General features: G+C 38.0%; 1 protein-coding gene across 1 annotated transcript in view; it reads left to right on the plus strand.

The window, feature by feature from the left end:
- The window catches only part of LOC106085191 (V-type proton ATPase subunit C), a 41,280-nt gene that overhangs the window by 5,967 nt on the left and 20,395 nt on the right, over window positions 1–14,918 (plus strand). Inside the window, exons 2-3 of the mRNA XM_013249297.2 lie at window positions 12,334–12,476; window positions 12,609–12,762. Coding sequence (XP_013104751.1) covers window positions 12,345–12,476; window positions 12,609–12,762 — 286 coding nt within the window. The 5' untranslated portion in view covers window positions 12,334–12,344. The remainder of the gene's footprint in view (window positions 1–12,333; window positions 12,477–12,608; window positions 12,763–14,918) is intronic.

Below are 14,918 nucleotides of genomic sequence, written 5' to 3' on the forward strand. Positions count from 1 at the left end.
TCAAGAAGCTCAAGAAGTCAAGTCCCCAGATCTGTTTATATGACAGCTTTATAAGGTTATGAACCGATTTGAACCATATTTGGCACAGTTGTTGGATATCATAACAAAATACTACGTGCAAAAATTCATTCAAATCGGATAGGAATTGCGCCCTCTAGAGACTCAAGAAGTCAAGACCCAAGATCGGTTTATATGACAGCTATATAAGGTTATGGACCGATTTGAACCATACTTGGCACTGTTGTTAGATATCGCAACAAAACACGTCGTGCAAAATTTCATTCCAATCGGATAAGAAATGCGCACTCTAGAGGCTCAAGAAGTCAAGGCCCAAGATCGGATTATATGGCAGCTATATCAAAACATAGACCGATATGGCCCATTTACAATACCAACCGACCTACACTAATAAGAAGTATTTGTGCAAAATTTCAAGCGGCTAGCTTTACTCCTTCGGAAGTTAGCGTGCTTTCGACAGACAGACGGACGGACGGACATGGCTAGATCGACATAAAATTTCACGACGATCAAGAATATATATACTTTATGGGGTCTCGAGTAGTTACAATCAGAATGACGAAATTAGTATACCCCCCATCTTATGGTGGAGGGTATAAAAATGTCAAATGATGAGATTTGAAAACAAAAATTGTATTACTCTACACCCAAGAAACGAATGTTTGGGTGGAAGGTGGAAATAGAAACTAAATTTTACAGTTTTGTTATCGGCGGGGGGCGAACCTCCCCTTTACCGCAAAAACGCCACCCAAAACCCAAAGGGGACCGATAGGCACAATATGGGTATCAAATGAAAGGAGAAAAACGAATATCGTATTAAAATTTGGTTCCAAGTACCCAGCGGGCCGGCCGCCCCAAACCCAAAACTCCTCTAAAACGATATATTCGACATTCATGTGAATATGAGACTCAAATGAAAAGTATTCGGCAGTAGATTACAAATATGGCATGAAAAAATTAGGTCCAAGTAATGGGAGGTCGCCCCTCCCCCAAATACCCCCAAACTGGCATATAGCCGACTGTGGCTATATGGGGCTCAAATGAAAGGTATTTAGGAGTAGATTACGAATATACAATTAACGTTCAAACTTAGGTGGCGCTTTTCCCTCTGAAAATACGTCAAATAAGTTAATATTGTCCATATTGTCATAATGGGTCATATGACAATATGTCATAATGGGCCATATGACAATATGGGACTCAAATGAAAGGTATTTGAGAGTAGAAAATGAATTTGATATCCAGTTTTGGCCCTAAAGCAGCCCCTAAATTGAACATCATTTCCGACTATGGCAATAAGGGGCTCAAATCAACGGTATTTGGGAGTAAAGAACGAATTTGATATCTATTTTCAGGGCAAAGTGCCGATGGCCGCCTGGAAATAGTTCATATTTTCCGACCATGACAATATGGGGCTCGCATTAAATGGATTTGAGAGTGCAGCCCAAATTTGATAACTATATTTGAGTCGAAATGTCTTGAGTGCCATCCCTCTCCTAAAAAGCACTTCTCATTACCCTAATTTTTAAAAACATCAGATCTCGTAGATTGGTATTGCGATTCGTTCGAAATATTTTTTTGAACTCTCACAGTCAACACAAAACATGGTTTCTATTGTTGGGGTGCCTCGGGGGCCGTCCAAAACCCGCCAAATGGGTATATAGACCAATCACGACAATATAGAGCTCAAACGAAAGGGAAACTGCCTGACCCGAAAATACCTTCCTTTTATAACAAAGCTACTTGATGATTAAATCGATAGATTTTCGGGAAATTGATACTCATTTTCGAGACAAAGTCCGATCATGCCATTATGGGGCTCATATAAAATGTATTTGAAAGTAGAGCACGAAGCATTTATTTACATTTAGGGCCAATTGTCTCTCTAAAACTCAAAAGAAAGGTATTTGGGAGTGGAGTAAAAATTTACCCAGGAACCGAGAAGGAGCACACTTTTTACACATTATGAAAGCTTTTTGATTCAAGTTTACACCTTAATGATAAGAGACTTTTTTTTAGTCCGAGTCCAAATGGTGTGCCGCAGTGTGACACCTCTTTGGGGAGAATTTTTCACATGATTATGCATGGCAAATGTCGTCAGCATTAAGAGGGGATCACCACCGCTTTCAATTTTGTCCAATGTCATCAACAGGATTTAAACGGAGCCGTTTAAATCCTGTTGCCTTATAGACGGACATAGGCTACAATGGCAAGAATTCAATACACACATTCAGGGCGAAGTATCCCCACCCTAAAAAAATATTGGAGAGTTAAAGAAGGCGCAGCGGGCCCGGTTCGGCTAGTTAAAAATAAAGATATTGGCCAAAAACTCCCTAAAGATAAGTGTATAAGTAGTCCTTGGGAAGTTCGAATATCAGAAAGGGGATTTATCGGCATTGCCAAACGCCATATAATTCTTCTTCCCAATTTGACTTCTGAACGCATAGAAAACCTTAATTTTCTTAAATTTTTTAATTACATTTCTGCAATTGAACTAAAAATGTCGACTGTGCGCTAAAAAACACAAAGCCAGGAAGTAAATCAGTGTCCATGTGTATATGATTATTCCACACATAACTCTAAACATTGACCACCTACACGCGATCTCATACAAAAGTAAAGTAAAAAGGTGGTGCTATGGGTGGAAGAGACCCCATCAACCAATCACTTTATATACTCATACGAGTAAAAACGATTTGGCCACCTCGAAAACACACAAAAAAGCGATTCCTTTCGCTTGGTGTTGAGTAGTTTTAGTGGCGTGCAAACAGTTTATTTTCATTTGTCCTACGGTTAACATCAAAAGTGGCTAAACCACAAATGATGTCATGAACACCGGATCAGCGAGTCACAGCAAAAGTATCACCGTAGCATATGAAACAAAAAAAAAAGAATTTATTAAATTGATATTATGGTCTCATAATAGTAAATCGATATACTATAGCCTTGTATGACTTTGCGGATATCTGGCGTGGAAAATGTTTACATTGTTTTGGATTTGTGAAAACGTTTTCCAAAACGCTCAAATCGCAAGGATAATAATATATCGTGTCATTTACAAGAGAGTAAGTTTTACAACGACAACAATGGAATGAGTGTTTGTTTTGTGGAAATATTTAATTAACATCTCTGCAAGTGGCAATTTAAAAATATTGATTGTCATGTATGAGAAACAAAACAAAAATTACACAAATACAGCGATTACGTTAAAAATTAAACTCTTCAAGAAACTAAAACAATAATTTTAAAAGATAATAGATAAAATAATTTAAAGAAGCAATCTTATATGAATAAAAGAAGTTTTCGATGACTCAAAAAGCCTTAAAATTCATAATGAATAAGAGTTTAACTCACATCCTCCGTATAAGTTTAAGAATTTAGATTAGTCATCTGCATATATTGTGTAGAAAAATGTGAAATTAAAACTTATGACAATTAAAAAATTAGAAAACGAGCCAAAATGTGTGGATACCCACCATCTTGGATACATCATATTTTATAATAACTTCTATTTATACCCTACACCACCACTGTGGTACAGGGTATTATAAGTTTGTGGATTTGTTTGCAACGCTAAGAAGGAGAAGAGCCAGACCCATTGTTAAGTATACCGATCGGCTTAGAATCACTTCCTGTTTCGATTTAGCTATGTCCGTCTGTCTGTCTGTCCATAAATTCTTGTGATCAAGGTACAGGTCGCATTTATTGGCCGATTGCCATGAAATTTTGCACATGTCACTTCTTTGGCACTTTGATTTTGGAAAAAATCGGTTCAGATTTATATAGCTCCCATATATACCTTTCATCCCATATGGACTTTTAAGACTGTTGAAGCCACATTTTTGTTGCGATCTTTACAAAATTTAGCATGAGGTGTTTTATTTGACGTTCTTAGGTTAGATTAAGTAAGAGTGGCAGTCCTTTACAGATTCACTTAGACAATTTTAAGTCCATTGTGATGTGTAGCGACAGACCAAGGCTTCTGGCGGGAATCGAACCCACGACCCCTGTACTGGTAATCCCAGCACGCTACCAACTCGGCTAACGGGGCGCCTATGACGTTCTTATACGTGTGCAAAATTTCATTAAATCAGATTTAGATATAGCTTCCATATCCATCTTTCATCTGATAAGGCATTGTAGGACTGTAGAAGCCACAGATTTTGTCCGATCTTTACAAAAGTTAGCATGAGATGTTTTATGCAACGTCCTAATTTCAAAAATTCAACTAAAAATTTCATTAAAAGTGGTTTAGATATAGCTCCCATAAATATCTTTCATCCGACATGGCCTTTTAAGGCTGTAGTTCCATTCAATATTTCAATAGGTATGTAAAATAAAAGTCTGACTAGACTTTTGCCTTTCGTTACTGGTTTATTATAACTCCACTTCCATATCCATAGTTATATCTAAATAGAGGCTCGTCTGAATCATATTTGATTCAGTTACTGAGAATTCCTGTACAAGTCACAATTTCAGCGAAATCAGGCAATAAATCCGCTTTTTATGGAATTAAGACCCTAAATTCGAAGATGGGTCTATATGATATGAAGATGGGCAGCTACATCTAAATAAAGTCTGATTTGGAACATATTCAGGTCAGGTGACAGGAGGCTTAATACATGTCACAAATTCGGCCCAAATCGAATTATAACTGCGTCTTTTATGGTATTTAGGTCGGTCTATATTATGGGTTTCTGATTCTAAATCGCGGGAGATCGGTCTACATGACAGCCATCCATAAATATAGTGAGATCTGAACCATTTTTAAGTCACATATCGCGAGCCTTTAAAAAACTCACTATTTTAAATTTCACCGAAATCGGATAATAAATGCAGCCACTATGGGTTTTACACCCTTAATCGGCAGATTGGTCTATATGGCGGAAATGGATATTTCGATGTGTTGCAAATGAAATGGCTAAATGAATATACCAGCTAGGGAATAATAATGCGTGCAGTGTTGCCACAACAGAAATTAATTTCCGACCACAATGTTCAAAAAACCTAAAAAATTTTCAACTAGCCGACTACAAGTTAAAATTTCTTCAAAATTTACTCTAAAGACAAAATTTTGATATTTTCTTAAAAACGACAAATTTTTTTTTAACAATTTCCCAAAGACAAAAAATTTTATAAAAATTTTTTTCTAAATAAAAATTTGATTACATTGAAAATCTACCAAAATCGATTTGGGGCGTCCATCCGACCAAATTCTTAAGTTTACAAATCCAAAGCCCAAAACGGCAACACTGAATGCGTGTGACTTGGCATCAACGCTATCGTGAAGGGCTGAATATTGCTGATCTATGTGTCTTTGCAGTACACAGCAGGTTTCTGCTGTGTACGAGCCCGGTAGCTCACAGCTAACGTGATAACAATAAACACCACACAGAGCGGAGCTCAAAGTTCCAGCCTGTGTGGAGCACATAGTTATCCCGTGCAGGGCCATGTTTTGATATAGCACCCACATTAACCGATCTCCCGATTCTACTTTTTCAGTCTCTATATAGAGCGCAGCTAGTGGCTAAAGATAAAAAGTTGATAAAAATTTGTAAAATAACTTCTTCTATAATCTCAACCATACGTTCCTGAATCGGTCTAAAACCTGATATAGCTCCCATATAAACCGAGCTCCCGATTATACTTCTTGCGCCAAATCCAATTCTTAATGAATTTGGCTAACATTTTGTATAATGGATTCTCCTATGATATCCAAAATATGTGACAAGTGCAGCCTGAATCGGTCTAAAACCGGATAAAGCTCCCATATAAACCGATTTCTCCCGATTTTACTTCTTGAGGTCCTATAGGGCGCAATTGTTGTATGATTTATTTGAAATTGTGAATAATGGCTTTTAGTGCTTATGCAAATTTGCCCATGCCCAGTAGGGGCAAACTTCTCACACATCAATGATTACTAAGCGATTCAAACTCAAGCTCAATGATAAGTGGCCTTTTTTATAGCCGAGTCCTAGCGGCGTGACGCAGTGCGACATCTATTTGCGGAGAAGTTGTTACATGGCTGCCACACCATTTTTATACCCACCACCGTAGATGGGGGGTATATTCATCTAGTCTTTCTATTTGCAACACATCGAAATATAAATTTCCGACCCTACAAAGTATATATATTTCGGATCGTCGTAAAATTCTAAGACGATTGGACGATGTCCGTGAGTCTGTCCGTCCATCTGCTGTAATCACTCTACAGCCTTCAAAAATTGAGATATTGAGCAGAAATTTGTCACTGATACGTATTTTTGATGCACGCTGGTTAAGTTCTTAAACGGGCCAAATCGGACCATATTTGGATATAGCTGCCATACAGATCGATATTCCGATAAAGGTTCTAAGGCTGTAAAGTAAAGGGTCTACGGCCCATAAAAGTTTAATTTTTAATCGATTTCGCTGAAATTTGAAACATTGAGTAGTTTTACGCCTCCTAACATAGGTCCTATATATGGTTCGGATCGGATTAAATTTAGATATATCTGCCATATAGACCCATCTCCCGATTAAGCGTCTGAAGCCCATAAAAGCTTAATTTTTACCCAATTTCGCTGAAAGTAGTAACAGTAAGTATTGGATTGCCCAAAAAGTAATTGCGGATTTTTAAAAGAAAGTAAATGCATTTTTAATAAAACTTGGAATGAACTTTAATCAAATATACTTTTTTTACACTTTTTTTCTAAAGCAAGCTAAAAGTAACAGCTGATAACTGACAGAAGAAAGAATGCAATTACAGAGTCACAAGCTGCGAAAAATTTGTCTTCGCCGACTATATGAAAAATCCGCAATTTCTTTTTGGGCAACCCAATAGTTTTACGCGTCCTAACATTGGACCCAAATATGCTTCAGATCGGACTATATTTAGATATAGCTGTCATATAGACCGATATTCCGATAAAGGGTCTGAAGCGAATAAAAGCTTTATTTTTTATCCGATTTCGCTGAAATTTGAAACTGTAATTAGTTTTAGGCCACCCGCAATCCGACCCAAATACGGTAAAGATTGGACTGTATTTAGATATAGCTGTCATATAAACCGATGTGCTGAGTAAGGGTCTGAAGCTCATAAAAGCTTTATTCATTACCCGATTTTATTGAAATTTGAAATACAAAATTCAACAGTGACTTATATTTGTTAGCCCACTCAATATCCGTGTTGAATTTGGGTGCATAAGTTATACAATTTTCACCGGATTGTGACGAAAGGGGGTTTTCATATATACCCGAGTTGGTGGGTATCCAAAGTTAACTTAATGCCTTTTTACTTGTTTCATATGGCATTGTTCCTCACGAATGTCGCCAGCTTTAGAAGGAATAACCACCACTGAAAATGCTTTCTGATGTTCCCGCCAGCATTCGAACTTAGGCGTTCAGCGTCATAGGTAAACTTGCCAACCTCTGCGCTACGTTGGCCTCCAATGACAATGACTTTTACTGTGGATTCCAAAATCCAAACCAAGTGGATAGTGGATAAGAATTATGGACCGTGATGGAGTCCATAATTCTTATCCACTATCCTTGGTTTGCCTGTAAAGAGGTGTCGGGCAAAGAACTTGACAAATGCGATTCATGGTGGAAAGTATATAAGATTCGGTCCGGCCGAACTCAGCACGCTTTTACTTGTTAGCATTTTTTACGTTTTCTCTTATTTGTAACATTTGGCTATTTGTGAATTTGAAAGTTATCCTTGTTCCTTAAAGTGCCATTAACTGCAAATATGTAATTCTGTATGTTTATGAAGCTTAGAAAATGTTAATATAATTGATAACTAAACAAATAACCAAGTCAATTGCTCAATTCGACCGAAAGTGGTCTGTATTACATGTAGAAATGGTTTTCTATATCTTCTGGCAAATGTTTTGTTGACATTTTAAATGACAGAATGCCGTTAGGACGTTGCTTTCACCATAACTGCACACGAATCTATATCCCTTAGAACAAATGCCAAATTCAATCACATATTCATTTGTGGACTTGAACCCTTGAATAAAAGTGTTGGGCTCTGTATGCAAATTGACCTTGTACAATGTGAAGGATTAATAGTCCTTGAATGGGCGAGGAAGGGAGGAGGTGAAAAAATTCAATTATAAACTTGACTTTTACTTTTTCAATAAATTATTCATTGGTCGACGATATGTCTTTCTGTCTTTCTTCTTCACCTGTCTGTGCTACATGAAAGTCACCCACCATTTCTCTGTCCATTGTGGTAATTTTGTTGGAATTACAAATGTTTTCTTTTTTTCCTAAGGTAAATTACTTTTTGAAAAGGAAAACAAATGATACCGATTAGGCCCTTGTTTCAATCGCTTCCGCTGCCACTATGTGACAAAAGGACATTGATTGTTTGCCTCATATAAACATTTGCATATGAGTTTGTAAAATACAACAAGAGCAATAAACAAAAATAAGTCATTAATAAAATATACTTAAGTTACACAAGGTTAATAACATGACCTAGGATATGGACAACGTCCCTTTGATTATATATAGATGTTATGTCATATTCCAACAGTTGTAATAATGACTAATGTGTTATTAACCAAAAAAACATGTCCGTAGATAAGGTTAAATATGTCATTGATTATCTAAACTATCATTAACATTTTTTAAATACTATATATGTGTTTTAATTTAGATTTTTTTTAAAATGTTGTCAAAATATTTTTTCATAAAAATTGTAAATGAAATTTGATTTTTATAGATTACTAGCCCGACCGGGCCCGCTCCGTTGCGCCTTCTTTAACTCTCTAATATCTTTTTAGGGTGGGGACACTTCGCCCAGAATGCGGATATCGAATTCGTGTCATTGTAGCCTATGACGCTGAACGCGTTCGAATCCTGGCGAGAACATCGGACAAAGCGGTGTTTACTCCCTCTTAATGTTGGCGACATTTGCGAGGTACAATGCCATGCATGGTCATTAAAAGGATTTTCCCCAAAGAGGTGTCGCACTGCGGCAAGTCCATTCGGACTTGGCTATAAAAAAGGTCCCTTATCATTGAGTTTAAACTTGATTCGGAAAGCACTCATTGATGTGTGAGAATTTGCCCCTTCTCGGTTCCTGGTGGTAATGTTCTTCCTTAGATTAATGTTCTCATTAGGGGAGGGATGGCACCTCAGACATTTCTACTCAAATATGGATATCAAATTCGTGATGCACTTCCAAATCCCTTTAATTTGAGCCCCATATTACCATAGCCTATAAATATGAACCGTTTGGAGGGTGTTTTGGGGCTGGGGCGGCCAACCGCACTTTGCACTGAAAATAGATATCAAATTCGTTCTTTATTCCCAACAAAAATGAAGTTTAGTTTGGAGGGTGCTTTAGGGCGTACCCCAAAATACTTGGCTCCAAAACTGGATATCAAATTCGTTTTCTACTCTCAAATACCTTTCATTTGAGCCCCATATTGTCATAATGGGTCAAATAACCCAATTGACGTATCCGTATCTTCAGGAGGAAAAGCGTCATGTAGAGTTGAATGCCCTCTGGGTAGGTTAGGTTAGGTAAGAGTGGCAGTCCTTTACAGACTCACTTAGACAATTTTAAGTCCATTGTGATACCTCAGTAGCGAGAGACCAATGCTTCTAGTGGGAATCGAACCCACGACCTCGGCACTGGGAATCCAAGCACGCTACCAGGGCGCCCGAACTCGGCTACCAGGGCGCCCGAATTCGGCTACCGGGCCCGCTGGGTACTTGGACCCAAATTTTAATACCATATTCGTTTTCTGGTCTCCAATACCTTTCATTTGATACTCTTATTGTGCCCATCGGACCACTTTCGGATATGGGTGACGTTTTTGGGGTGAGGGGGAGGGTCCGCCTCCACCCGATATCTAAAAATTATATAGCCTATATTTCCTTCCAGACAAACATGCACAATCTATAAAAATTTTAAGAAAATCCGGTTTTCGGTCTATACACGGAACAAACAAACCGGGTAGTTTTTGTGGGGTCCGGGTGACCCCCTATACTTCGACATGAATTTATATGCCAGATTCGTTATCTACTCCCGCATACTATTCATTTGATACCCATAACGGTCCACTTTTGATTTTGGGTGGTGTTTTTGGAGGTAACGTTGGAGGGTTCGCCCCCTTCCTACTTTCTGACCATATTCGTTATCATTTCATTTGAGTTCCATATTGTCTAGATCGTCAAATAAACCTATTTTTAGGGGTTTTGGGGCTATTGACGGCAGTCCTCTGGCCTTCACCGCCAAATCGTCTCCCCTTTCATTTGCCCTTACTCCGTTATGGCCCGGCACCCAAACGATGCGGATTTTGCCATCCTCAGAGAAGGCGTTAATCTCCTTCTTACACTGCAAGACTGTTCGTGACCTTACCGTCCTGGTTGTTATTGCCCTTATGACAATTTTACTGTCGGTAAAGATGTTCACACTCGACGTCCTCGCGTTAGCACTACACCACTTCACGCATTTCGTGATCGCCCGGATCTCCGCCTACAGGACTGTATTATGGTCAGGCAGTCTAAAACAGATCTCAGTCCCTGGGTTCTCAATGTAAACCCCCCGGGCCCACTCTGTCCTCTAGCTTTGATCTATCCGTGTAACATGATCTTCCAGATGACAATACTAGAGTTCCGTCAATCCAAGAATGTGTCGATGGCAGCAGTATCTCGCACTCGACATCAAGGTTCATCTCAGGTATCCGATCGGAGACCTCTTCCCATCCTTCCAGGTTTTCTATCGTCGCCTCGATTATACCGCGATGGTATGAGCTGCTCCCATTCTCCCATCGCCTTAAGTCTTATAGCCGCAGTGGCTGCCGGTCAGTGGTAAGTTATGCAGCGCCAGTGTGGTCTGGTCAGCTATGTAACACGCAATGGAATAATATTCATATCAGTAGAATGTCGCTCTTCGAACTGCAACGGGCTGTCTCTTCAGTTCTCAAGTGGATCACCTTCCGCAGAAGACAAAGAACCTACCCGTGCGAAGACATAACTACATGCTGCCTAAGCAATAACTTCTGCGCTGTTATCGCAGGGACCATCCAAATCATTATCTTTTGAATAGGTATACACCTCCCAGAAACCTCAAGGTGGATCTTCATGATCTAGAGCCACAGGCTCAGCGCTACAAGATAGAACCTCTAGATCAAGTGGCTTATCAAGCAGGTCTTGAAAACATTCATGCGGACACGGAAGCAGATGCGTTGAATAGCTACCGGGTGAATTGTGTCCTTGGAGAACGATCGTTACCCATGGCATTTGAGGGAATTGACCTCCCCCGGCAAACCCGAGTAGTTCTGGCTGAATTACGATCCGTCAGATGCAATCTCCTCAACTCCTACAGAGCAAGGATTGATGCCAACATGCAGAATGTGTGTCCCGATTGTGACCTGAGACCACAAGACAAACGTCACCTGTTTAACTGCCCAGTCAGACCCACTCAACTCAAACCTGACAGGTTGCGGATAGTAGAATGGAGTGCCTATGATGCTCGATACGACAGGGCGAGTTATTGGCACCTTAAAATAACCAATGGGCATCACGTTCGCGCGGCGATGGGTCTTTTGGGCCGCAACGAGCTTGCTCACCTATAGAAGCTAGACAAAGATCGCCACCTCAACACATTTAGATATGTGGCTACAACAACTCAGAATCAGATATCTCTGGACACATCTCACCTTAGTCGCAGAGTTCTTGAATATGTATATGCAACAGAATCAAGCAGACGAAAGATAGAACACAACACACTGTTACGACAACAAAAACCATCCCGGAACGGGGTATCTGTGGGAACCACATAGGCTGGAACATTGAGCTCCAATTTGTGTAGTGTCATTACTGTCACGAGAAACTTAGCTGCGAGCTACCAGGCGCGTCCACAGATTACGGATAGTGGAATGCTCCATACGAAGTGGCTGCAACGGCAGTCGCGGACAATAAGCGGTATCGAGCGGAGAGTCTCAGTGAGAAACCAGCACTTGCACAAATACTGAGCGCCTATGATGCTCGATATGTCAAGGCGAGTTATTGGCGCCTTTGGTCGGCGATCGGTCCTTTGGACCGGAACGATCTTACTCACTTATAGGAGCTTGAGGAGGATCGCCACCTCCACATGAAAATGTGGCTACATCAACAAAAAACCATATCCGATTCATGGAAAGTTTCGGGAACATTTTTTATTTCTTGCTATTCATAAAAAGTCTAAAATTTATAGAAAAAATTTTTTTCGAATATTTCTATTTGTATGTCGTCAACGAGAAGAAAAGTTTCGTGGTTTTTCTTAATGCCTCTCCCCCTTTACTGATGTATTTTTTTTCTCTTCTCGTACAGAAATCAGCAAGATGTCCGAGTATTGGCTTATCTCAGCCCCTGGCGATAAAACCTGCCAGCAAACTTTTGATACCATGAATAATCTCACAAGCAAGCAAAATAACTTGTGTAACAACTTTAAGTTCCATATTCCCGATTTGAAGGTAAGTAGTGAACAAACATATTCGCTTATTGAAATTCATATGTAAATGGAGTTTATTTTGTTTATTGGTAATGCCGTCTCAAAATTAATTAAGGCTTTGCATTAATGTTTTTAAATCTCCCTATTTTCTCAGGTTGGTACTCTCGATCAATTGGTGGGTCTTTCCGATGACTTGGGTAAATTGGATACTTATGTTGAACAAATTACCCGTAAGGTTGCCGCCTACTTGGGCGAAGTTTTGGAAGATCAAAGAGATAAATTGCATGAAAACTTGCTCGCCAACAATAGTAAGTACTCAGTCCTAAATAATTAAATTATTTTTAAAATTTACTATTCAGTAGTTTAGACTTACTAACTTTTAACAAACAATAACAATTAGTTTTGGGAATGATTATAAAAAAAAAATGTAAATCACTAACATCCTTTTTAAAGTTCATAGAATATAATTTTAAAGTATCTATTTTAGTAATTTCCTACATATCTAGTATACCTTCTTGGCTATTTGGTAGTTCCATGAACTATCTAAAAGAAAAATTAAAAACGCTACGTATTTACATAAAAGATTTAAAAACTAAACGTTTTTCAATTGAAAACATCAGGTTGGAATGTTAAAGATTTGTTTTATTTTTTCTTTTTATTTCTCGTTTTCTTTAATTTATTTGATTTTGTTTTGGTTGAAAATTATGATCTTTAATTTAGTTTTGTTTTTTTTTTTTTTTTGATATTTTGTTTCTTAACATCATTAGCACCCACATTCATTTCCATCCATTTATCTCTTTCAATTGACGCTTTCCCAATCGTGTGTTGGCTCAGTTGTTAGAGGTGGCTTTTTATTGAGTAAAAATCTAAAATTAACTGTTTGTTTGATTTTTGTGAAATTGTTATTTTATGTTTATTTTAAACGATAATAATGTGATTTGTATATTTATGACTTTATGATGAAGAAACACCACAAACAACATCACACAATTCTAAATATCATTATTTAAAATATTAAATTTAACTGATACTAAAGAAATATTCTTAAATGAGCCTTAGGTAAAAAAAACATACACTTTCATAGGTGCACATGAAATAATTTGTTTGGCCAAAGTGTTAGCGCAACCAGGCCATTTGCCAAAACGCCCCTCATGCTTGTATTATATTATATGCAGCAAGCTGGTGTGATGTTGCATACAGCGCAGCGCAGCATTACGGCTAGCAGTTGTATTGCAAATCCGAACGTTGCAATACGGAGATATTTTAGGTCTTGCTTTGGAAAAGAGGAAAACACGGCGAGTAATGTTATTTTAAAGACATCTGTCTTAATTATTTCCCAATTTGAGGAATTTTTGTACATGGAACCTTCTTCACGCACAAATAATGCAAATTTGCTTCTATTTTTTTCTATTGTTTACATGAAAATGATGAACGAAACTCATGCCAGGTAAACAAACTATTGACGCCGTTAAAGAAAAATCACTAAACGGCGGCGCCATCATTTCAATAAACTACAAACACAAAACTGTACATTTGTCGATTATTGGTAAACAACAACATTTTAGAATCCCGTTGCCAATGATAATAAACAATAATTTAATTTTTTTTATTTTATGGCAAATAAGTCTTTTAAATTCAGTGACGTCTGCCCACAATATAGGCGGCTGAGTTATTCTACACGCAAGTTGGTTACCAAAACGCAAATGAATTTACAATTACTGAAATGGGACTTTGCTCAATGAAACGTCAAAATTTGCTGTGCTGTCAAAAATCTTACTAGCCCTTGGTCTACTCAAAAATTATTCACCACACTTAACATCATATTTTAGCATCACCAATTAAAAACGCTGTCAAACACCTCCTTGTTGACAAATACAAATCAATTGAATCGTAGTGTAAACGGGCTTTGGAGATTACCTCAAATCAAGTGGATTTGGGCTCTAATGTAAATGTGGTTTAAGGATAGGTAAAATCATTTTCAAGTAGTAGTTTTCAGTTTCATGAAGAATCAAGTACGATTTTAGTTATTTTAATCTTCCATCAAAAGCTGATGATTTATTATCAGCACATTTATTCTCAGCCATACAAGTTGAAGAGAGTGTAATAACTAACGGTAATTCCCCTAGTTGTAATCGTACTGATATATGGTACACTTAAAGAGAACAAAGTAATAGAGACTGTTAATTCACTTAGCATCAAACCTCGAAAAAAGCGGAAGCTTTGGGGCTCGGTATTAAGTTATCGCGTTTAATTCAGTACAGTTATAACTGTACAGGGTCTTTTTTTATATGTATAAATTAGTAAAAACCTAATTAAAAGTTGGTGTGTACACCATCTTAAAAGAATACACTGACATATGGAGTAATGTACTCTGACATTGTGCTTCAAAGTAAAAGAAAATAATACTGGAATTCTATCTAGTACATCAGAACTGCACTAAATAGAGCTAAAATAAAACATTTGT

Source organism: Stomoxys calcitrans, chromosome 5, assembly GCF_963082655.1.
Source record: "Stomoxys calcitrans chromosome 5, idStoCalc2.1, whole genome shotgun sequence".
NCBI classification, from domain to species: domain Eukaryota; kingdom Metazoa; phylum Arthropoda; class Insecta; order Diptera; family Muscidae; genus Stomoxys; species Stomoxys calcitrans.